Below are 25,680 nucleotides of genomic sequence, written 5' to 3'. Positions count from 1 at the left end.
ACCGGACATTACTACTGTCCGGAAACAGACGTGTCCAGCTGCAGACCAGCAGACCCTCCAGCACTGGAATAGAGCAATACCGAGTTAAAGGGTTACTCCACCCCAAAATGAAAATTTTGTCATTCACCCTAAAACAGGCAATGTGTAACATAAGATACATACTGGTTGGCGTTCCCCATTGGTGGTTATGGGGGGTGGGAGGGGTGTAGAAAATACACAGAAGTCACAGAAATCACATACAATACAAGGGGAGCCCCTTGATAAAAAATTATCTCAGAGAAGTGGGGTATAAATCACATCAAGGAGAGCAGATCCCCCTAATTCTTCCCCTTAGGGAAGAGCCATATAGGCCTTCCTGGCCTCTAGGCCCCCTGTACACAGTCCCATTTCTATTTATTTTGAGTTTAAAAAATATGCAAATGTTAACCCTCGGGTGGGTCGCGAGACTTAAAAAATGGGTCGCCAGGATGATTTAAGGAAAACTTATGTAACCAAGTTCAAGACTCAGGAAAGAAGCAATTAAATAACATAAACAACCAAACGAAAGTAACCGGCAGCCGCCTCAGGTCAGAATCAAATGTGTATTTGTGTTTGCTCTCTGTTTTTGGAGCGTTGTACATTGTAGCAAATCAGAGACATATCTGTTGATTTCTATAACGCAATGGCCAATCAGAGGAGCTTTAGTGAGTCAGAATCATAGGTCAGAATCCACTCACCGCTCAGAACGCAAGTGTTCTTGTTCAGTCCAGTCCTGAAAGCTCGCGACGCGAATCCTCTGATTATAATGAACAAAGTGTAGGTGATGTAAATGAGAGATTAATTGTGCTGTGTTGACAGATTCATTGATTATAGCGGAATTAGAGATTGCGATAAACTGAAATGAGTGACAGCTTTTTAAAGAAGCACACTTTGCGTTCTTTCTTTGCTGTATAGCCTCCATTCAGAATTTCAATAAAAGTTTCATTTTTCATGCTGATAAGAGGACCAATGTGGCGTACTAAGTTGCAACAAACTTTCGGAAGTGACATCTACATATTCTTTCGAAATCACAATGACATTGTGATAATCATAACTATGGACTGGACAAAATATCTGAAAAAAGTTTTCAGGATTAAATAAAAAATTATATTTTGTCACATAAATTACATTATATTATTGTTTAGGGATGGCGCTAGACTGTGCAGGACAGTGGACCTCAAGGGTTGGAATTGCCCATCCCTGAGGATAAAGATGAGACATAAATACAAAAAATGTCTATGCCTCAATATTAGGACACTTAGACATGTCATACATGCAGCATATTTTGAATAATCCATATTTGTTTGCATTAAATAAATCATAGAATTATTGATGAGATACAACTCATAAAATCCAAAATATATCAAATATTACAAAAATTCTTTTGATTATGTTTTACTTAAGTCCAGATGATATAAAAACTGACATGAAATGATTTTTGGCTGATCATTTTCCACTCTTGCCTGTTTTAAGGTTAATCACTTACCCACATGTCTTTCCAAACCCGTAAAAACTTAGTTCGTCTTCGGAACACAATTTAAGATATTTTGGATGAAAACTGGGAGGTTTATTCCTGCATATAAATAGTTGTAAATTTTCTTTATATATAGTTTTTATATTTTTGATTTGTATAAATAAATGTTCTATACAATGACCAAAGGTTTTGGTGTGTTACTTTATGCACAACATAAATCATAATTTATATTTGTTACATAAAAATAAAGACTAGAATACTTATGGCAAACATTTGTACATTCATTCTAATTATATCCTATTGCAAATACACTCACAATAGTATAGTAAAAATAGTTATTTGTGATTGGACCAGTGTTGTGGTATAGTGTAATGAGAATGCAGCAACGAGACAGGGATTCCTTTTGGAGGTTGGCTCCATTTATCATTTGAAAACAAGAAAACTATAACAATCTAAACTTGGAACAAAAAATGATTGAAAAATGATGGAAGATTTACAAGAGTTAAGGATGAAAAAAGATAGCAATATTTATATTTAATTTATTTAGAGGTTGAAAAGATGTGATTATTTACAATATATAAAGGGTGTAAATCAAAAGAAAAGACAAAAGGATGGGAGTATTTTCAAGAGCTAAACATAAAGGACATAAACAGCACAGGATATAATAAACAAAAACTATTCAGTCGGTTACCACGGGACTGCTCCATCGGCTGAAAAGTGAGCCATGAAGCTGTCCCTGACCCGGATGGCCTCTCTGGCAGAAGTGTTGGCTGCAACCCGACCGAGACTCTGCAGCGAGTCCTCTGCACCTTGCACCACCCCCCTCACAGCAGGTTACGATATGGCGTGAACGCAGAAAAAGACTAAATTAAAAATGGCTGTCAAATTTAAAACAAGTTACAGTCAAGACAGAGAGTAGATACTTCCTCAGAGATGAGTGATTATTCAGAATTGCAAGGAGTGACTGCACCCAAGCTCACCAACACCTCCCCCGAGTATGGAACAATGCAGCCAAGGCAGCCGCTGATAGAGTGAAGTCCCAGTAGAAAGTATGAACAACAGCGAGCACATACTTCACCCTTTCCTGAGCTGTCGTCAGAAGTTCTAGCAGAGTTCCAGCAGTTGCATAAAGAGACTGAGGAACTGCGACGTCATTCCTGTGAGCAGATAATGAGACTGAAGGAGAAGAATGAGGCCCTGTAAACTCAGTTGAGCCTACTTACAGTGAGTGATCCGTCCAGTCATCATCCACAGATTACATCTTCTCCTGTTCCTCAACCCAGTGTAAATACTCCACCTACCACTACAGATGCCAGGCCCATCCCTCTGCCTAGATCCAAGCTACCCCAGAGACCGACTGAAAGTGCAGCAGAGTCATTCAGACAAGATCGCCTGCATGATTTAGAACAGAGGCTTTGGCAGCTGGAGATGATATCACCGCCATCTCATGCCCCACCTTCACAGCATCAGTCCTTCCCGCATAGATCTTATGACAGAGTGGATGATCGTAGAAGTGGCTACAGCTCGACCCAGTTATGTGTTCCTCCCAGTCAAGAGAGTACATATAGGGGACCAGGTTCCACCATCCCGAACTTTGTGAAGCCAGATCCAAGAGAGTTCTCCCGTCTGCGCATCGCTTTGGAGAACATTCTGCCAGCAGATGCTACAGAGAGATTTAAGTACCAGATTCTTGTCGATCACCTGAAGTTGGATGAAGCCCTGAAGCCCCAAGAGGAGACAACAGAGAGACACGAGACAGCCAACGAAGGCCACGAGTATCTTCCTCGGTACAGAGAAAGACAGCAGTGACATACCAGGTAAAGCGCCCGACCCTAAGCCCAGAGAAGGAAGATGTTCTGTCCATATTGTGATGCTCAAGACCACTACTTGAATGAGTGTTCCAATTTCCAGAGTTTTAATAGAGATCAGAAAGTGCATTGGATACAATCACACAAGAGATCGCCGCCACTTGTACATCCTCCACGACGTTAACGATCGATCCATTGTGAAGACGCCCGAGACACCTAATATTGGCTGTGGTTGGAATTGAACTGCGGGTTTCGTCTGGCCAGAGGAGAACTGGCCCCGCGACTGAGCCTGGTTTCTCCCAAGGTTTGTTTCTCCATTCTGTCACAGAGGGAGTTTTGGTTCCTTGCCACTGACGCCTCTGGCTTGCTCAGTTGGGGACGCTTAATTTCTAGCGATTATCGCCGATTTGATTGCACAGATACTATTTAAACTAAACTGAGCTAGACAATGACATCTCTGAATTCAATAATGAAATGCCTTTAACTGAAAATTTAGAAAATTGAGCGTATAATCTTATCATTATACATTACTGACACTCTATCCTCCAATTTGATACTGTTAAGTGCTTTGACACAATCTGTATTGTTAAAAGCGCTATATAAATAAAGGTGACTTACTTGACCTAAGGTCGGACCTTCAGAGAGTTGTTTGGTGAACACGACCACAGAGACACTGTATCTAGATCGGCCCACTGACAGTCGGCGTGTCTTACTAAAGATCTGCAAAGTACTCCTGAGAAATGGCAGTCAGTGCTTAGAGACGTACGCCCTCTCGGACGACGCATCAGAACGCACCATCCTCCTTCATTCAGTGGCCCAGCAGCTCGGATTGACTGGTTGACCCGAAGAACTTGTTCTACGTACAGTCAGACAAGACCTTCACATCCTGCATGGTGCTTCCGTAACCTTCACAGTGTCACCAGCATCCCAACCCAAGTCTTCATTCAGGATTCGTCACGCCTTTACAGCAGAGACACTGGGATTAGCTGAGCATATGTATCCAGTAGATGAGTTACAACGCAAGTATAGCCATCTGCAAGGTCTACAGTTGCCACCTGTTGAATCCGTCCAACCACTCCTCCTTATAGGGTCAGATTACCCTCACCTCATTACCCCAGTAGAGCCTGTTCGTCTAGGCCTGCCTAACGGTCCTACTGCCATCAAGACCAGACTCGGTTGGACCCTGCAAGGTCCCACTCAAGAGATCAAGCATTGCCTTCCCAGCCAGCAGTGTCTATTTACAGCTACTTTAAGCTCGTATACCGACCTGTACAGACAAGTTGAGAAATTGTGGCAACTAGACGTGCTCCCGTACTGCAGTGAGAAGCTCATTACATGCTCAAAGCAAGATCAAGATGCCCTTTCACTGCTCGAATCCAAGACTACTAGAGTTACAGTCGACGGAGTAGCCAGATATGCCACACCCTTATTATGAGTGAAAGATATGCCTCTCCTGCGAGCTTCCCCAGATACCACTCTGCCTTGTCTCAGAGGAATTGAGAGGCGATTAGCCAGAGATCCAGCACAAGCAGCAGCCTACCAGGTGGAGATGAACAAGTTGAAGGAGGCAGGATACGCACAAGTGATACCTCAAACTTAGGAGTCGTGGTACATTCCCCACCATATGACACAATATAACGGCAAGAACAGAGCTGTCTTCTGTTGGAACTGTTCATTCCAACATGGAGGGAAAAATCTCAACCAGTTGCTTCTCCCTGGTCCCACACTGGGTCCTTCTCTGATGTCTGTCCTCCTGAGATTCCGTGAACAAGTTGCCTTGAGTAGTGATATTCGAGGCATGTTCCATCAGGTGCGACTGCTACCAGAGGACCGCCCACTGCTAAGATTCCTCTGGCGGGACCTCAACAGAGATCAGTCTTCCCAAGTTTACGAGTGGCAAGTTCTCCCGTTTGGGACAACATGCAGCCCTTGCTGTGAAACTTTTGCCCTCCAAAAGCATGTCATTGACCATAGTCAGCCAGGCGAAGATGTCAGAGAAAGTATAGAGAAGTACGTCTATGTGGACAACTTCCTCCAGAGTTTCTGTTCCCAAGAAGAAGCCAGGGCACGGGCGTCTAAGTTATGAGACCTCCTAGACACAGCCTACATCCAAACACTCAGTCCTCAAGGAGACATAGAGATAGCTTTCTTGACTGCCCGTTCCAGAGTTTCTCAGAAGAAACAACAGTCCATACCTCGTCTCGAGTTGTGTGCCACTCTGACAGGAGCACAACTAGCCAAGGTACTGAAGTCAGAGCTCAGTGTTCCCATACATTAGGTTACACTCTGGTCAGATTCCACCACTGTGCTGGCATGGATTCAAGCTGACTCATCTCGATTTAAAGTCTTTGTCGGAACAAGAGTTGCAGAGATACAGGAGTTAACAGACCCCAAGGATTGGCATTATGTTGATTCCATGCCTAATCCTGCTGATGACATCACTAGGGGCAAGACGTTGGCCGAGTTAGCCGAGGCAAGCAGATGGAGTCAAGGGCCATCATTCCTTCACCTACCCACAGATCAGTGGCCTCAGAGTCCTCTCTTACAGCTACCTACTGAAGATGCAGAGCTGAAACAGGTCACATTCTGTGGACTTACAGTTCCTGTCACCAACCCAGCCTTGCCTGATTGCAATCAACTTGGGTCTTATAAGGAACTACTCGCAGCTACAGCTAGAGCCTTGCATGGGGCGGCTACCCCTACGGAAGTGCTAACAGCTGAGCATTATAGAGAAGCCGAACTAGCCCTCCTTCATCAAGCACAAATCCAATGTTTCCCAGTCGAGATGGCTCATTTTAAGTCTGGTAAACCTCTACCGATGAGTAGTCGTCGCTTGTGCCTTGCCCCAGAGTATGACTACCCACCTCATCAGAGTTGGTGGTCGTCTCAGACGAACAGAGCAGCTAGACGAATCCGCCATTCACCCTATAGCTCTCAAACCTAAGCATCCCCTAAGCAGACTCATCATCCAGGACTAAGATGAAATTCTATACCATCCAGGAGCAGAGAGGGTGTTTGCTGAAGTACGGCGTAAGTACTGGATATTGAGAGGCCGACAAGCTATTCGGCAGCACCACAGAACCTGCTTAGGCTGTAAACAGTGGAGAGGCCAGCCCAGTATTCCCAGGATGGCCGACTTACCTCCTTGAAGACTGCGATTACTTCAACCAGCCTTCTACTCCACTGGAGTGGACTGCTTCGGCCCTTACCTCATCAAGATTGGGCGCAGACATGAGAAACAATGGGGTATCATATTTAAGTGTCTGACAACGAGAGCTGTATACCCAGACCTGCTCTATCAGATGGACACAGATTCATTCTTAATGGCCCTCCGAAGATTCATCTCCCACAGAGGCAAGCCATTCGAGATCATCTCTGACCAAGGTACAAACTTCAGAGGTGGTGAGAGAGCACTACAAGAAGATTTTGCTATGCTCCATCCTTCCCTCCAGAAGCAATTAGCCAGTCACCAGATTAGCTTTAAGTTCAACCCTCCAGGCGCTTCGCACTTTGGAGACTGTTGGGAAAGAGAGATAAGATCGCTAAAATCAGTTCTCTGTTCTACTATAGGGGATCAAATTGTGACAGAGGAAATGTTGCGTACTGTGCTTGTTGAGATTGAAGGCATTCTCAATTTGAGAATTACGCATTTACACAACAAATGTGGGGGCGGCTGTAGAAAAGGCCAGCTATGTATAGAGACATTAGTGCCGCCTTGTGACTTTAACAGGTATTGCGCTAATGACTCAGCATTTCCCTTTTAACAATCCCTTTAACAGTAATAACAGGACGCAGTTCAGAGCATGGACATTCTTCGCTGTTGTTGTTTTTCTGCTGAGTGCGTTCATATACAAGTGACTGATTGTGTTCATGTTATTCATTATCTTTAAATTGCTGTATTTTGAAGGCATAAGTTTGTGTTATTGATAGTTGCTAATTATAATCGTGTATGTGCGCCACTCGCATTGTGTATTGCATCATCATCAAGTTACGCTTGACCTTTCCAACATCAGCTAATAAGTTAAGTTAAGTTAAGTTAAGTTAAGTTAAGTCGTGATGTATTGTCAAGTATGGTGACCCATACTCGAAATGGTGCTCTGCATTTAACCCATCCAAGTGCACACACACACAGCAGTGAGTAGTGAACAAGTGCACACACACACAGTGAACACACACCAGGAGCAGTGGGCAGCCTTGCTCCAGCGCCCAGGGAGCAATTAGGGGTTCGGTGCCTTGCTCAAGGGCACCTAAGTCATGGTATCAAAGGTGGAGAGAGTGCTGTTCATTCACAATCCTCACCTTCAATTCCTGCCGGCGCGAGAATCGAATTGAAGGTGGGGATTGTGAATAAAGACACGCATGTGCATCGCAAAGCTAATGCTAGCTGAGTATTTGTGGTTACAATCTGTATGAAAACTGAAAATGACCCAAACACATTCCTCTTGAAACTGATTCTGCTGAGCTCTTTTGAGATATGCAGTGCCGGCCCGTCCAACAGGTGGAAAAAGGGTCACCTAAGGCCCCTTACGGGGAGGGCCCCGTGAACGCGAGGTTGTCTATTCAATTTCTAGGTGTGTTCGACTTGAAGAAGCGCTGTGCAGACAGATCAGTGTTTGACATCGAAGTACCGCGAGAGCTACAGTATATACTAATGGACAGCTCTGCATGCTTTCCTATCTTATTGCAGTACTTTGATGTCAAACAATGATCGATCTGCAGCGCCCCTGTAAGTCGAACAGATGATGCAAAAGGGCTGTACAGTGCGTTTAAAAACATTTTATAATATACAGTAATAAAGGCAATGTTGATTAGCATTGCATTATAAGTATACATAATGCATATAAAAAATAAATAAATACCCGAGATGGCTAGAAGAACAGAGATACACCATTTAGTAACAACCGTATGTTTATTGTCTTCATTCTTCATCAGTTGAAACATCCTATCTGTGTTTTATTCAGCTACTGCAGCAATAGCATATGCCATTCTCCATATTAAGGATTCCTCCTAGGTGATTTTTGTGAGTATTTCATTTTATTTTATTTTTTTCACTTTTTGTTTTACTGCACAAGGGCACCCTCCGGCTACTAGTATGAATGAAACAGCTACAGCTACTCAGGACACCTTATTTTGGGTAAAAAATAGGGAAAATAATGCTTCTAGTTTTTCTCCAGTGTAGATTAGTTTTTTTTTCTCTCTACCTCTCTCAGTGGATGCATAAAATTTCCTGACAAAAACTGAGAAATTACTGTTAATGATTTTTAATCATAATCATTATAATAAATCCGACCTTCCAAAACAATTAGTTATAGGCATCCTGCATGTTAACAGGTCAAGCTGCAGCTTTCTGTAAAATATATTAATAATAATCATTATCAATAATTATTACTTTGTTTAATGTTTTATTTAATTAACAATTAGTTCAACTGTAACTGAAACTTTTCTAGTTACAGTTCAGATTTTGTTGGTTCAGATTTTGGAATTGAAATGGAAGAATGAGAGACAGATTAAAGTGAAATTGTGGTAGAAATGGAATCCAAACGGTATCTTTATGGAGCTGAGAAAAAAAAAAGGATGTTCTGACTGCTATACAAAATATGTATTGCTGTAGTATTAGTATTTGTTTTATAAATGCAATGATGCCCACGATCACAGACAGACTTGTTGTATGAGGGAAAATTGAGCCATTTCAGTGTGTTACCTTAAATAATTACAGACCTGGATTTTGAATCAAATCACTGAGGTTGCTTCTGCTTCATTGCTATGGTGCAAAGAGCATTACTCAATCACTAAAAAGCTGTCACTCACTTTAGTTCATCATGACCTCACAAAGTTACGTTATATTCAGTGAGTATCATTCAGTCAGCACTGATGTTTATTTTGTTTATACTCTGTTTATTTGATTTAGTTTTTGTGTATAATTCATTTATATTTTATTTTATTTGTGTTTCATGTGTATCTATTTACTTTCATTTGTCAAGCTCACTTGCACTTCAATTTTTTTTATATTTTTACATCTGTATGTTGGATGAGTTACACTTATTACACATTTTTTAATTATTGAAATTGCCATTTTATGTGCTTTCTCTTTACTCGTGAAATTGCTATGACAATTTTCAAACTAGTGAGGCCTATTTTCATTATCTTGCCTAGGGCCCCACAACCCTACAGTCTGGCACTGGAGATATGAATTCTGTTCCATGCACTTTTGAAATAAGACAGCTAATGTTAATCAGCCCAGACATACAACAAACAATTAAAGTTTTTCTACACTTGCAGGAAAACTAAAGACGACTGCAGAAATAAAATAGTGGCGGGAGCCAGAAAGGACACTTAAGTATCCTGTGTGTGTGTGTCCACATGAGAGAAAGGCAAATGGAAATAACATGTCTAATGTAGTCTGGGACAGTTTGCAGCAATTTTGCAACCTCATGTGAAGAATAAAGCAAAGATGAATGTAGTTTCTCTTTCTAGACGTTTACTAGTCTGTTCAGTGTATTTTCTACAACAACGGCTCCATCTGTTGGTAGAGTACAGTTGTTGCACTGATAAATCTTTAAAAAATATTACAGATATAACATTAAAGGGATAGTTCACCCAATAAAGAAAATTACCCCATGTTTTACTCACCCTCAAGCCATCCTAGGTATATATAACTTTCTTCTTTCAGATGAATACAATTGGAGGGCTCTTCCAAACTTTATAATGGCAGTAGGTAGTGGTCAAGATTTTGAAGCAAAACAAAGTGTGTCCATCCATTATAAAAAGTGCTCCACGTGGCTCCGGGAGGTGATAAAGGCCTTCTAAAGTGAGTCGATGTATTTTTGTAAAAATAATATCCATATTTAAAACTTTATAAACTGTAAACTCTAGCTTCCACTAACTGATATACGTGTGTTCATCAGAGGTGTAAAATACTTGAGTAATTTTAATTGATTACTTTACTTAAGTATTATTTTGGTGGATTTTTACTTTGTTCAAGTACAATTTAAACTGACTACTTGTACTTTTACTTGATTACATTTCTGAAGAAAAAAAACAGTACTTTTTACTCCTTACGATTTTATTTCAACTTAAAAAGTACATTACATTTTTATGTTATCTTATACACATTAAATATGGTAAACGGAAGCTCAAACGTGCGTGGTTGACGTGAGAACCAATGATCATTGTTTTCACGCATCAAACACACAGTTATGACTTTCATCAGGTAAATGTCTGGCTTCAAAAGTTCACCATCAAATCTGAGGAAGCATGTTGAGGTAGCAAAGTTGCTTTTTCCCCCAAAAAATGTTTATTCATTATTCTTTGTTTTGATAGAGCCATTAGCTGTGTAATACATTGGCTGAATGCACAAGATTGAGTGCAAATAAAATCATTGATAATTTAAAAAAAATATAATTAATATTTTTGTGGGAATTCTTGTTTTAATTAAATGTTACAAATCTCCAAAAAAGTGTTTAAATGAACATTGTACGTTTACTTAATTGTAATTCATGTTTAGTGACATTCTTACCAGGTAGTGAATAAGTTGTATTAATAATATATCATTATATGACGCATTGAGTAGGAATTTGGACTCTCAACGTATATTTTCTTAATCTTAATAATTACACGATTTGCTCATTAATTCATATAATTAGCTGCAAATTATTATGTAGCAATATTTCCTGAGACAAAGCCCCCACAAAAAAATTCCCCAAATAAACAATTAATAGATTAATTATCCTTTTAGACAGTGACGTAGACAACATAAAAAAGTGGCCTTTCAAAACGTTAATATTGTATGTTTTAATTCTATGACTCTCTTCATTAATTCAACTAATTCTTGCATTCTGTCTGGAATATGTTTCTAACCTCTGCATCACATTGTTATTAAAAGTGATATTTCACCCAAAAATTAAGATTCTCATGTCACCCCAGATGCATATGACTTTCTTTCTTCAGATGAACACAAGAAAAGATTTTTAGTCCGTATAATGCAAGGGGACAGGACCACTTCAGAAACCACACAAAGTGAACACGAGGGTCAAGTTAAAAATATTAGTATTTATAATTTTCATTGTTTCACTTAAGAAGACACTGATTCCTTTACAGGGGTTGTATGAGTTACTGTCATATTCACTTTGTGTAGTTTTTGAAGTGTCATTTTTGGACGTCCCATACTTGTTATATGAAAAACAATGATTTAGTTTAGATGATTTAGATCTTAGTTTGTGTTCATCTGATAAATGAAAGTCATATATATATATATATATATATATATATGTGTGTGTGTGCTGTCAATCGATTAAAAAATGTAATCGCATTAATCACAGTCATGGACTGTGATTAATCATGATTAATCGCAAATTTAAAATACTAGGATTTACCTGTAAATGTGTTGAAAAAGAAATGCATAACAAACTAGTTTAAGGAAACAGAACCTTTCACATTTCCGTCAGGTATGAGGCATAATCCTTATTATTCTTTTATCATTATTCTTTTTTTTTTTATTCAGCCATTATCAGCCTTTAAACTGGCAATAAAATGTTTACCAAGCCACATCGCTTCAATCCCAGTATACATTTACCCAACTATTATCAAAAGTATTTCTAAATAAATACAACAAAACTTTCTTGCATCCTTACGTGAAGTATTATGACAAAATGCATTATGAAGAAGAATTGGACCTGTTCTGCAGGTGCATTAGAGTTAATATTAGCATCATGCTACATAAAACAATTTATGAGATTAATAGTACACTTTTACTCAGAACTCAGTTCAAACCACCAGTGTAATAACTTCCTCTATATGTGATCTATAACGATCACATGTGGAATTTTGTCGTTTACTGTTGTTAAAATATGCTATTTATATCCTTTTCCGCTGCACAAAATAACATTTCAGATATAACGTACACATTCACCTCAAGAAAATCACGTACAGACCATATCTATCGTAATCATGTGTTTATTATCTTCTATAATCTATAGTGGCTGTTGTCATGTTTATTTCTGCTGTGTAAAAGCCTTAACATGTGCTCTGCTGAAACTCACGTTGTTTGTGATGTTCTTAAGTTGCCAGGGATACATTCCAAGTACATGTGCATCTCAATAAATTAGAATGTCGTGGAAAAGTTCAATGCACACAGACTGAAGTAGTTTAAGTCTTTGGTTCTTTAATTGTGATGATTTTGGCTCACATTTAACAAAAACCCACCAATTCTCAACAAATTAGAATACTTCATAAGACCAATAATAAAAAATAAAAAAAACATTTTTAGTGAATTGTTGGCCTTCTGGAAAGTATGTTCATTTACTGTATATGTACTCAATACTTGGTAGATGCTCCTTTTGCTTTAATTACTGCCTCAATTCGGCGTGGCATGAAGGTGATCGGTTTGTGGCACTGCTGAGGTGGTATGGAAGCCCAGGTTTCTTTGACAGTGGCCTTCAGCTCATTTGCATTTTTTGGTCTCTTGTTTCTCATTTTCCTCTTGACAATACCCCATAGATTCTCTACGGGTTCAGGTCTGGTGAGTTTGCAGGCCAGTCAAGCACACCAACACCATGGTCATTTAACCAACTTTTGGTGCTTTTGGCAGTGTGGGCAGGTGCCAAATCCTGCTGGAAAATGAAATCAGCATCTTTAAAAAGCTGGTCAGCAGAAGGAAGCATGAAGTGCTCCAAAATTTCTTGGTAAACGGGTGCAGTGACTTTGGTTTTCAAAAAACACGATGGACCAACACCAGCAGATGACATTGCACCCCAAATCATCACAGACTGTGGAAACTTAACACTGGACTTCAAGCAACTTGATCTATGAGCTTCTCCACCCTTCCTCCAGACTCTAGGACCTTGGTTTCCAAACGAAATACAAAACTTGCTCTCATCTGAAAAGAGGACTTTGGACCACTGGGCAACAGTCCAGTTCTTCTTCTCCTTAGCCCAGGTAAGACACCTCTGACGTTGTCTATGGTTCAGGAGTGGCTTAACAAGAGGAACACGACAACTGTAGCCAAATTCCTTGACACGTCTGTGTGTGGTGGCTCTTGATGCCTTGACCCCAGCCTCAGTCCATTCCTTGTGAAGTTCACCCAAATTCTTGAATCGATTTTGCTTGACAATCCTTAAGACTGCGGTTCTCTCGGTTGGTTGTGCATCTTTTTCTTCCACACTTTTTCCTTCCACTCAACTTTCTGTTAACATGCTTGGATACAGCACTCTGTGAACAGCCAGCTTCTTTGGCATTGAATGTTTGTGGCTTACCCTCCTTGTGAAGGGTGTCAATGATTGTCTTCTGGACAACTGTCAGATCAGCAGTCTTCCCCATGATTGTGTAGCCTAGTGAACCAAACTGAGAGACCATTTTGAAGGCTCATGAAACCTTTGCAGGTGTTTTGAGTTGATTAGCTGATTGGCATGTCACCATGTTCTAATTTGTTAAATGTGAGCCAAAATCATCACAATTAAAATTGAATTCCGATTGAATTCGTCTTAAAGAATTACTGTAAGTCATATACACCCAGGAAGGTTTAAAGGTGCCATGGAATGCATTGATACAATATTTTAAATTGTTCTCTGATATCTACATAGAAGGTATGTGGCTTAGGTAAGGGCAAAACATCTCCAGAAATGGTTTTACATGACCATTTAAAATCCTAGGATTTCTCCCTAGAAAGAAATGGTCTGTTATTACCTTATTTGGAAGGGTCATGAATAATACTATTGAGCTCTGCTCTGATTGGCTGTTTCACAGTGCTAGGTCACACAGCAGAAAGGAAACACAGGGAGGAAAATATATATCTCAATACTTTCTCTCGCAGTTATATCATTGGTTAATTATCCTGTAAAAAAAATGCGGGCATCAGAGAGCCGCTATTAATATGAAGGGAACTGAAACTGCTCTCAAATGCACGATCACTTTTTAGTTTCACTTTTGGGATTCGAGATAGCAAGAACTCTGTTTATACTATGGAGCGGCAGTACTTACCACACATTTAACAAGATCAGATGCTTGTCAGTGGTGCTCAGGATCTGTAAATCATTCACCATCATCCTCAGTCATCTCTCCTTACTCTGTTTATGTGGTAAGTGAAATCTTATGTACTGTAATGCAACAGCCTACTGCTAGCAAGAAGCTAACCATGTTCCTTTAGTGGCTTGCGTTATTTTATTAGAACGCATTATTTGCTTTCCGTGCCTTTCTGAATACAGACACCAACCCATCCCTGCACTTCACATCCCCTACACAGCCTGAAACATAACATTTATTTCCATGGTCTGCCATTTTCGCTGTTGTCCTCGCTTGTTTCTTGAACAAAGATAGAACATGGGTGGGTATATGCAAATGTTGGGGGCGTACATATTAGTGATCCTGACTGTAACGTCACAGTCGGTGTTATGTTCTGATTCGCCTATTTTTCAGTGGTCTTTTGCATTCACGTATTTACATATTTTGAAGTGTGCAGTGCTCACATTTATTCAATGAAATAATAGCCTTTTGAAGTTTGATCATCACATTAAGCCATATCTCAATTCTTGTCTTTCCACCCCCAAATTTAAGACTTCTTGAAATCATAATTAAGACTTTCTTTCTTTCTGTGATTTAGCTACTGGAATGCCTCAGGGCTCAGTGCTTGGACCACTTCTCTTCTCTGTCTACAAGGCATCACTAGGTTCTGTCATTCAGAAATATGGCTTTTCATATCACTGCTATGCTGATGACACTCAGCTCTTTCTCTCATTCCATTCTGATGATCCATTCATAGCTGCTCACATCTCAGCATGTCTAACATACATTTCTTGCTGGATGAAGGATCATCATCATCAACTTCAACTCTACCTTGTCAAGACAGAACTGCTTGTGGTTTCAACAAACCCATCACTTCATCACAATTTCTCCATTTCTATAGGCACAACAACCATAACTCCTTCCAGAACAGGCAGGGGCCAATTTAGTGATTTAGGGGCAACAGACAACATATAGAAATGGGGCCCTATACAATTGCACACATTTACCTGGATCAAGCTTGAGGTTCCATTATCTGTTGTGATGCTTGCTGCTGCACAACGGTGCCCCATAGTTGAAAGTTTCTACAGTTTCTACATGTATGTTATAATAGCTTTCTTTCATGTTGTAGACCACAAAGGTGAAAGCACACATGAAAATGTCAGAGCAATGTGGTGTGGCTTAGACTTGCCATGTCATCATTTTTATCCCATCCAGTGTGGTATTCACGTTTAAACAGGTTATGTATTAGAGTAGATTGGACACTAGCCGCTAGGTGGTGCTTTGGGGTAATTTTTTTATGGCACAGTTGCCTACACTCTCCAAAGGCTGTCTAATTCTAAACTTTAAAATACATTTATTTTTAGTTATTTTATCTACAAATTTAAATGAAACTGAAAAACATTTAAAAAGCTTAATATGCTTCTCATATATGAAAAGTATCTTAGGGGGTCCATGACTTTTGGGGGCCCAAGGAAGTTGCCTACCTTTGCCTAATGGGTAAGTCCACCTCTGCAGCCAGGAACCTTGGAGTTGTGATTGACGATCAGCTGAATTTCTCAGACCACATTGTTAGAACTGCCCAGTCCTGCAGATTTGCTTTATACAACATTAGGAAGATCAGGCCCTTTTTATTGGAACATGCTACACAACTCCTTGTCCGACAAAACTCCACAACCCCAGACACAGTAATATATGGAAGTGGAACAATTGTCACTGCAAAACTGCTAATAAATGTAACAAATTACAAAGAAATTGCAAATAACATTGAATTAAACATGACATTGTAAAGTACCAAGACTAATATACTTTCTTGTAAAAGTAATATTTGTTTATTTACATCTTTAAAAAATATATGTTTTACAGTGCTCAAGCATCAAGGATCTGGATTATTATTTTATTAGACTGTATATACACTTCCAACACACTAGGATCCTTTAGGGCTGCTTTAGGGGGTGGTGCAATGGACTCTTTACATTAACAGCTCTTTAATGGACTCTTTTACTTTAATTTTTTCCTGTCTTTACTATGTTGTTTTAAAGTTGCATGAGGATATTGTAAATACATAATTTGTATCTTTATCTCTGTTGTTTGTCTCATTCTTTTAACAGCCACAACCTCACATAGTACGATCTGACCCTGTTTCAGCATGGGTATCATCAGCCGGTTTGGAGAGACCTGACCTGTGTGGAGGGAGCCGCTGTACTCACTGTACTCAGTTGTGTTGAAGCTGCTTTGTAAAGATGTGAACAGAAAACCACCAAATTGTCAATATAGGCTATTTGAATATATTGCTTTATCAATTGGGCCCTTCATATATAGATTTAATATGCAATTAATTCACATATAAAGTGTACTACTGGTAAAAGCAGTGTTGTGGCAAATGATAAGTTTTCCATCTGAGTCTCATTCTCAAAATACACCAATTTGATCATCTTATGATGTTATGTTTGTGGGTCTATTGCTGATTGTCTATACTCTACTGACTAACTTGTCCAGTCTTAGGTTCATCATGTGTTGGTGTATCATCTCTTTTGTCAGTGTTAGCTGCGGGTGTGATGATAGTCTCTTCAACAGTCCGTACCACAGAAAACCTAGAGCAACCATTAGAACCATCACCAACAATCCCTGTTGTGTTTGCACTTATTTTGTCCTGTGGTTTCTCATTTAAAGTGGCTTCATCAATCTTCTGGTTCTCTGGGCTGCTCTCTCTCAAAGTCTCCTGTAATTGACTCCCGGAGGCTTTATTTGAGTTTTCATCTAAAGCGGTTTTGGTGGGATCTGTGGGAGACACCGCGCCGGAGCTCCAGCATTCAGATAACTGATCGGCAGTGCTCGACTCATCCTTGTCCTCCACAAACACCTCCTGTCCTGCTTTAGTCTCCACAGCATTACTAGCCTTATAGAAGCCCAGCAGTGTCACACTTTTCTTGCGTTTGCTGAGGTTCGGGACTTTGCCGTTCACTGCTCCAGGTTCTTTGAACATGTTGCGGATGTTGTATTCCTCCTGAGGTTTTTTGGAAGTGTCTTTAAAGTCCGTCCTGCTGTCTGAGAGTGTCGTGTCATTCGATGTGTTTCCAGGCTTTGGTGTAGGAATATTCATCGAACCCTGCAGGCTGTTTCTCTTCTCCATGTGAGTGACACGAAATCTGTCAATTTAGGCAAGTATAAAGATGGTATTCAGCTTGGCTATATTTGATAAACTTGCATGCACATAATGCACATCTTAATTATAGTCTATTATTATTATTATTATTATTATTATTATTATTATTATAAGTCAAAAGTCTGGACACAATTGATTAAATTTATGTTTCTTATTATCCTAAACGGCTCTTGACCATGAAGCATAATGCTTAAATGCTTGAAGTTAACTTTTAGACTAATATAAATTATGATTTCCTATGAATTTATTTACAAAAAACCTGTCAGTTTTAGTGTATATTAAAGGGGTCATGAATTGCCTTTTTTATTATTATTTTGTACTGTCCTCTGAAGTCCACTTATAATGTTATCAAGATTTTTACATAAAAATATCATAATTTAGAAGTAATGAGCTATTTTCTGTCCTGTTTTTGACCCCCTCATCAGAACGGTCTGTTTGAATAGGCATGGAGGATTGTAGACTCGTAGCCATTCAAATGATCTGCAATAACAGAATCCGCAGTAAAAAGGTGAATAAAGGACTAAGTTCTTACTGACACTATCTGGATCTTTATTAAAAGTAATGTTCATCCACTCTTTTCTAACGTTGGGTACAGAAGGAAGGCTTCTCTCGTTATTGAAGTTTGCTGCTCTCCATATTTACACTACAGATGCGAATCGGTGGGCGGGGCTAAACAGGCATTGATGTAGAAGCAGGCGTTGATCTTTATGTGGAGGCGGTGTTTAACCAGACTATTACATCATAAACTGGCACATTCCACAGCCTGTTGTTTTGGCAAATTGGTTTCAATATAAGCTGTTTTTAGACTAACAAGAAAGTTTTGAACTCTGAAACTTACAGGATGTTTTTATAGTACAGTCTCAAGATCAAATGAATTTTGATTTCTCAGTTCATGACCCCTTTAAACAAAAATGTTAATGTATCCTGTCCTAATATTAAAATGAAGTAAAATAAAAAAAATAAAATAAAAAAAGCCTCATAAAAGGAACAAATTCTTTAAAAGAAGTGGTATAGCATTAAAAAAAAAAAAAAAAACCTGCCTATAAATATGAGACTTTTGAGAGAAGCCCTGCTGGACCTCGTGATAGTATATCATGATTTTGTCTCTTAAAATATAACATCAATTGGACTTTTTATGAGAAAATTATGTTTATAAATTTAGAAAAAATCATGATATTTATACATTTAAAGTCACATTTATTTACATTAAGTTTTCTACATCTGAGCTGCTTCAAAACAGTTTCATAGAACAGGAAAATAGTGTTAATGTTGTGATATTTATCATATATATAGTCTTCAAACTACTTCAAAGTCAGCTTTACCTCTACAGAAAACTAGTGTCATTATTAAGAGCAATTAAGTTTTGATAGTGCAGTCAAATCGAGAATATTCCTGAAGATGAATCTTTTTTTCACACCTTTTTATTTGTCATCCGACTCATATTTAAATTGCTGAAGCGTCAAGCTTACATGGGAAGTCCTGTGCTGTTACAGGGCTCATTTACATGATACCATTTTCAACTAAAAGATGAAAACTTTTTCCTTGTTTTGGTCGTTCAATTACATGACAACAGCATTTTTAGGGCCAGAAAACACAAACTTTTGAAAACGGGTTTCAGGGTGCAAGTTTATGAAAACAATACCATTATTCTCCTCAGTGTAAACTACAAAAACCTAAATTTGTGAAAATAGTGAGGTCATGCGCGTGTGTATTACGTGTTCTGCGTATGTGCGCAGGCAAAGTGTCATCGCCAACTATTGGCCTGGCATAAATAATACGGCTCTTTTAGCTGTTTGACAGCACTGTCATCTGTATGTGAATCTTTTCAAAAACACAAAGGAATAATAACTTTTCTATTTTTAGAACAATCTTTGTTGTGTAAACTTACCCTAAAAAGCATCCTGGGTTCACGTCTCTGCTGGCAGTGTGGTTAGTGTTTAGGTTTTCTACTGAATGTATTTCTCGTCTATTAAATACTTCATCTTTGTTTTCTATGTGTTGTGTTTGACACATGACAATTTGATGTTTTTGATGACTTTAGTGCTGTTCTAAAGTGCAGGGCAGTGATGAAGAAAGAGTGTGACTGGTAGTGCTGTTGAATCAGATGAAGAATCTCACCTGCCCACAGAAAGCACGGTCTGCTCTCCCGGCCGGGCTCTGCTTCGAGACATGCGGCTCCTGCGGCGCGATTTTAACACGCGATTCTGCATACAGTGAACACACGAGCTGATCTCGCCTCCCAGATGAACGGTGTGATGGTGAAGGGGAAGACCACCGACGCTATCTTTGTGACGCAAGCTTTGTGAGAAGGAAGAGCATTAGAGAAATATCTTCAGCCTGTACTCCTTCAGAGATCAGTGTTTACAGTAATTCACACATTTACATGCCTTTGCTTGTCCTACATCGCTGTGGGGGTATACAGGACCAATGCTGAACTCAGTACTCATTAAAAACATTGATTTTTATACTATGTTCTACTTCAATATATTACAACTAAAATATTTGCAAACAAACAGGAAGATTGTAAATAATCTCAGCTTGTGTCATATCAAACAACATATGTGACCCTGGACCACAAAACCAGTCTTAATAGCCAAAAATACATCGTATGGGTCAAAATGATCAAATTTTCTTTTATGCCAAAAATCATTAGGATATTAAGTAAAGACCATGTTCCATGAAGATATTTTGTAAATTTATTAATTTTTCATTAGTAATATGCATTGCTAAGAACTTCATTTGGACAACTTTAAATGCGATTTTCTCAATATTTTTTTGCACCCTCAGATTCCAGATTTTCATCTCATTTATTCAGCTTTCAGATGATGTATAAATCTCAATTTCGAAAAATTGACACTTAAGACTGGTTTTGTGGTCCAGGGTCACAGATATGCAGACCTAACAAAACATGTTTATGAATTGGTGTTTCTCCATTTATCAAACAAAATACATATTTAAAGAGTCACAAAAATAACGATCATACCGTGGATCGTGATGTTCACAAACATTTTGGCCAACCACCATGTCTTTGAAAGCCTCCATATTGGCTGTAACACGAAAATAACAGCATTTTTCAACCCCTAAAATCATTTAAATGCAGTGCAAAGGTAAATACCGCAGAACAGAACAGAGTGAATGATCAGTACCTTCATTCTCAATGATGCATTTCAGGATTTGTTCCACGGTGTCTTGACTGTCTTCTGATGCATCTGAGGGGAAAAAAGAGCAGTTTTCTCATTTGATATTTAAATTATGGTAATGATGATCTTGCAAACAGTTTTTTCCACTATTTATGTAAATAGCATTATAATTACAGTCACTGCCATGTTTTAAGTCAAATAAATGTTGCAGATGTTCTGTGAATCATTACTTGTGAGAGTGAACCTCATTTTGCACACTGCAAGGTCAAAGTCTAACTGTTGTTCTAATATCCCAGTTATCTATAAATGTCTGCTCAGCAGTATGGTGGGAAAAAACTTGAAAGGTCAATGGAAAAACAGTGCTTATTTTTGGATCCTATGACTATATTATACAAGCATATAAGAAAAAAAAGTGATTCTGAGGGATTTCTTGGTATTACGCCAAGGAATCTGAAGACAAATAAAAACCTCCAAGGGATACATGCAGAATATGCTTTCTTCAATCTCTCAATATTAGAGACGTGTGTGCCTCAGTAGTTTTAGGGACCCTTGAAAAAATGTCACAACGTTCCCTTCAAATTTAACCTGCTGGGCATTAAGTGCATGTGCAAATTGTAAACTACTGTAAACTTGGACTTTATTGTAATTCTCTTTAAACACGTATGGATTTCTTTTTTTTTTTTAAACAAAGGTTGAAAAGACTTGCCATCTTGCTCTGCCCCCAGTTTGTCTTCACAGTCTTCTTCATCCTCCTCCAGCTTGCAGCGGTAGCCCTTCTTCTTCAGACAGTGACAGATCAGGAATCCCAGAAGGCCCGTGATGAAGAAGAGGAACACCAGGAGGAAGATGATGTATGCTGGAGGTGGATCGTCCACGCTGAGCGTCTCCTGGTCTGTCATCACGGTCTTCTTCACACAGCCGGCTGCTGCAAACGGGGCAGAAGGGTAATGAGCACACGACCTAAAGCTGCTTTCTCTCCAGCGCTCAGCAGCTCGTCTCTGTCACGCCATCAGACTCTCTTGGCTCCTGTAGATAATCAGTCGCTGAGCTCCATCAGGGTTTATTTCATGTAAACGAGCAGCGTTATCTTTCTGTGCAGGCACGTGTTAAGAGGATCTCGACCCACACCCTCTGACGGACGCACGCACACACACACACACACACACACACACACACACACTGCACAGCACTTCAAATGATTCACGATTCATCAACAACTGCCAACTTACAGTACAGTGCTTTTTTGGAAATATAAAAACTAAGTTCAAGATTGAAGTCAGGTTTACCTGCATAGCGTTTTTAAAAAAAATTTTTTTTTTACAATGTATTGTTGTAATAATCAGATGAAGTCTTCATGCCTTCAATAATAAGCTGCAGGCGACAAAACCAGCTCGAGGAGAGTAAGCAGACTCAGACCTCATGTAATAAGCTGGTCAAGATCTCTGTAAAGAAACTATTACATATACTTTAATGAACTGTTTGAAATGTATAAGAGAAACAAACCTCACATAGCAGCTGTGGTTTGATACAGATGAATGCAAATCAATTGGATCTGTACAAATGAATGATTCTGTTATAGAGGTTATAGGCACTTCGTCACTGATGAAAAGCTAATTAAATCTCCACCCAGTCACATGTCCATTCAGCAAAACAGCAGTTTAAGTAAGGCAGATGACTGATATATTTTTTTATACTTTTTATACATTTTTTACCACTATTGCAGTTTCAGTTTGTCTCCCTGTCACTTCATACCTCATCAAGCCTCCAGTACCGCTGGTTTATTTGTGGGCATTTAAGGCCTGTTTCTCAGCACACAGCAACACTGTCAGCATTTCTGCTGTTTTATTTCCATTAATAATGGCTATTGTTATTCCTTGCTTGGTCGTTGATAGCTGTCACAAATAAATCAATGTGAAATCTAGCATAATCCAAGCAATAAATTCATTATGTTGACTGAAACCAGGTATACCGTTCATAAGCTGCTTATATGGTCCAATTTACTGAACAAGTGTGTGTGTGCGTGCACGTTTTTGTGACATATGAGGACACAAATTAGTATAATGACATGGGTATGGCAGCTATTACAAGGAGAAGGTGATTTATGAGGACATTACCCCATGTCCCTATATTTCAAAAGGCTTATAAATCATACAGAATTAGTTTTTTTGAGAAAGTAAAAATGCCTGCAGTCTCCTGTAAGGGGTAGGTTTAGGTGTAGGGTTGGTGTAGAGCAATAGCACATACAGTAAGTACAGTATAAAAACCATTACGCCTATGGGATGTGTGTGTGTGTGTGTGTGTGTGTGGCAGATGGAGTGAGTTGTTTACTCCATTATGTTTCTCCATAAAGGCAACATTGAAAAAGCTTGTTAATAAGAATGGAGATGATATGGGAGAAAAGAAACTGACACAGCATTTAAACAAAGTCAATTAAACAGTTTAGTGCTCATTAATCAGATATTCAAAAGTGATATTCAAATATCAGATAGTCAAAGATATTTGACTGTAGAATTCTGCCATCAACCAATCACAATCAGGTATCCCAGAGAGCTAATGACATGTGAGCGCTTATTCAGCTTTCTGTATTCTAATTATCATTAGTCAAATGATGACATTTGGTGGTTTGCAGTTTGTTTTCCCATAGCCAGCTTCTCAAGGTCTTCCTATGGAAATTGCTGAATTAGTTATGATACTGGATCATCTTACAGAGTGTCTCACCTACTGAAAGCTGGAGAGCGTGAGAGAGATCCTCTGCAGAATGACTCAGCATTCTCATGACCTCCAGAAGAGAACACACTGATGAGGCTGCAGGAATCATTCTCATCCTCCACCACTGAAACCCCATCTGCCCTCATCATCACTGTGTTTTTGTTAGTCTGTGCTCTTAACTCCAACTCATCATTCAGACGCAATGCATTCAGTGTTTTCACATGGGTCATGAACAAAATAATAAACACAATCTAATATGTACATATCCTGCCTACAGGAATCTAATTTCCCAACATGTTTATTAAAAATGTCTCTTATTGTCGGCGCAGATAGCCTCGTGGTTAGTGCGTCGACATACAGCTCAACTGCGCTTACAGCGACCCGAGTTCGAGTCCCGCCTCGAGGTCCTTTGCTGATCCAGCCCCCCTCTCTCCACCCAATACTTTCCTGTCCTCTCAAATTAAAAAAGCCCATAAATGTAACTTTAAAAAAATGAGTCTCTTATGGCAGGACAACTACTCAGCTGATGGTGAAATGTTCAAAAACCTCTATTGGTCTACTTGCAGAATTCAATTTTGTGATCACCTAGGCTACAGAATGAACTTGAATGAAAACCTTGATAAATTACAGACAGGTATGCGTGTCAAATACAGCCCTGCTGAAAACAACAACAACAAAACAATCACAGAAATTCTAATGGTTTCCACTACATATGCCATAACAAACATTACAAACCATCAACTTTTAAATATTAAAACCATTAAAAATTGTTTTTCTGTAGTGTGTTTTGGGACATATTCAGCTAAGATTTAGTGGTTTTCACAAGCCATCAATAGAAGATGACAAATTACCAGTAGAGACCAACATCACAGTTTCCAATAAAACCAACACAAGTCCCATTATAACCAGTTAAACCATTACAAATGCTGTGATGTGTCTGTTGTTTTTGTTTTTTTGTTTTGTTTTGTTCTTTTCAGCAGGGAGTTTGAACTAAAGGTATTACTGTGCAGCCAAAAATATGCAGATACATCTTCTCATGCATTTTATTTTAAACTTTCCATTAAATTATCCATACTGCATAAGAGACAAATACACCGCACACACACACAAAAAAAGAGAATATTGTTAGTGCACTCAGCCAATACTTCACAGAGCAAGGAACGTGACATATCTTACCTTGGGTTGCACCTTGAGCTCTTTGTTGATGTTTTTGTGACGCTCAGATGAGGACATCACATTTCATATTTTCATCACATTTCAGACTTTTAAGAAACGGCGAAACTATATTTATTTTGAGAACAAAACCAAAGAGCTGCTCTATTCACTGCAACTCGAGGACTACTGTATATACCGGCGTTATCACAAGCGTCCTGTGTGATTATTGTCATTAATAGTTCCCACGTACGAGCGCTTATTCCCCTCTCTGTGTGACTCGTGCCCGGATAAAGTCAGCTCGAGCACGCGTTCCGCTGTGTTCCGTCCAGCTGTTGTTAACGCACGCACGCACACACACACACACACACGCGCGCGCGTGCGCTCGGTTAAACACGGTGATAAAATCAGCGGAATGTTATTGCTTTGTTTCATGATGATTTTAAGCAGATTATTGTGGCATGAATTCGCGTGCTATTTACATGTCTTTATTATAACGCTACATTTCTCAGGCCTAATAACCTTTAAAACAGAGAAAGTCAGAGACCACAAAACATAGCGTAAAACAGTTATTATTTTTCGCAACAAGAGCGTTAATGATGCGATTATTCTCAGGCAGGCTACTCACCAGAGCTTCTGACCAGGAGACGAGTTTATGATGCTCTCAGAATGACATTGAGTGTGAAACAGCAGCAGCTGGACTCATGATGCAGTCCGATACATATTTAAAGCAAGATGACACGAGAAATGCTCAGCTCTCTGGAGCAGCTCCTTCACTTCTGCAAAAGATGAAAACATTCACCAAACACAAGAGTTTTCTCATCATATACACAACCTCGTGTCGTCACAGATTTCAGATGAAGACAAACGAAGATTTTTAGAAACAAATATTCCGTCTCCATATAATGTAGCCTATAATCCATATGATGTCTATACAGTGCACAAACAAACAAATTTAAGCAAAATAACTAACTGAATGAATGAATTAATGAATGAGCACAACAGTAGGCTATGTATCAATCTATTGGAGTTATGACAACTACCAACAAACTAAGGTTTTTTTTATTTTTATTTTTTTTTGCGCAGCGCTGTAAAAAACGCGTCTGTCTCCGTTTCAGCGCCAGTCAGCGAACGCAGATTTGGATTTAGAAGCTGGTGTGATCGAATCAAATATAAAAAATATTATTATTATTTATTTATTTATTTATTTAGTCTTTTGAA

The 25,680-nt window shown here is 39.0% G+C and overlaps 1 protein-coding gene across 6 annotated transcripts; it reads right to left on the bottom strand.

Moving 5' to 3' along the window:
- Positions 1–15,920: 15,920 nt before the first annotated feature.
- rell2 (RELT like 2) lies at positions 15,921–25,276 on the bottom strand. 6 transcript variants are annotated; one of them, XM_058798938.1, is made up of 6 exons: positions 25,088–25,276; positions 21,305–21,523; positions 20,605–20,667; positions 20,442–20,505; positions 19,577–19,756; positions 15,921–17,441 (listed from the first exon to the last, which is right to left on the bottom strand). In XM_058798938.1, the coding sequence occupies exons 2-6, from the start codon at positions 21,495–21,497 to the stop codon at positions 16,772–16,774; spliced, it is 1,170 nt and encodes a 389-aa protein (XP_058654921.1). In that variant the 5' UTR covers positions 21,498–21,523; positions 25,088–25,276; the 3' UTR covers positions 15,921–16,771. The 6 variants fall into 6 exon arrangements, with proteins under 6 accessions (XP_058654921.1, XP_058654918.1, XP_058654917.1 ...); XM_058798935.1 differs by lacking the exon at positions 25,088–25,276 and adding an exon at positions 24,484–24,821 and having other exon boundaries at positions 21,305–21,624; XM_058798934.1 differs by lacking the exon at positions 25,088–25,276 and adding an exon at positions 24,484–24,821.
- Positions 25,277–25,680: the final 404 nt, after the last annotated feature.

The sequence above is a fragment of the Onychostoma macrolepis genome, chromosome 14 (genome assembly GCF_012432095.1).
Source record: "Onychostoma macrolepis isolate SWU-2019 chromosome 14, ASM1243209v1, whole genome shotgun sequence".
NCBI classification, from domain to species: Eukaryota; Metazoa; Chordata; class Actinopteri; order Cypriniformes; family Cyprinidae; genus Onychostoma; species Onychostoma macrolepis.
Note: the sequence above shows the minus strand (reverse complement) of the source record. Positions and strands in the feature narration are given on the sequence as shown.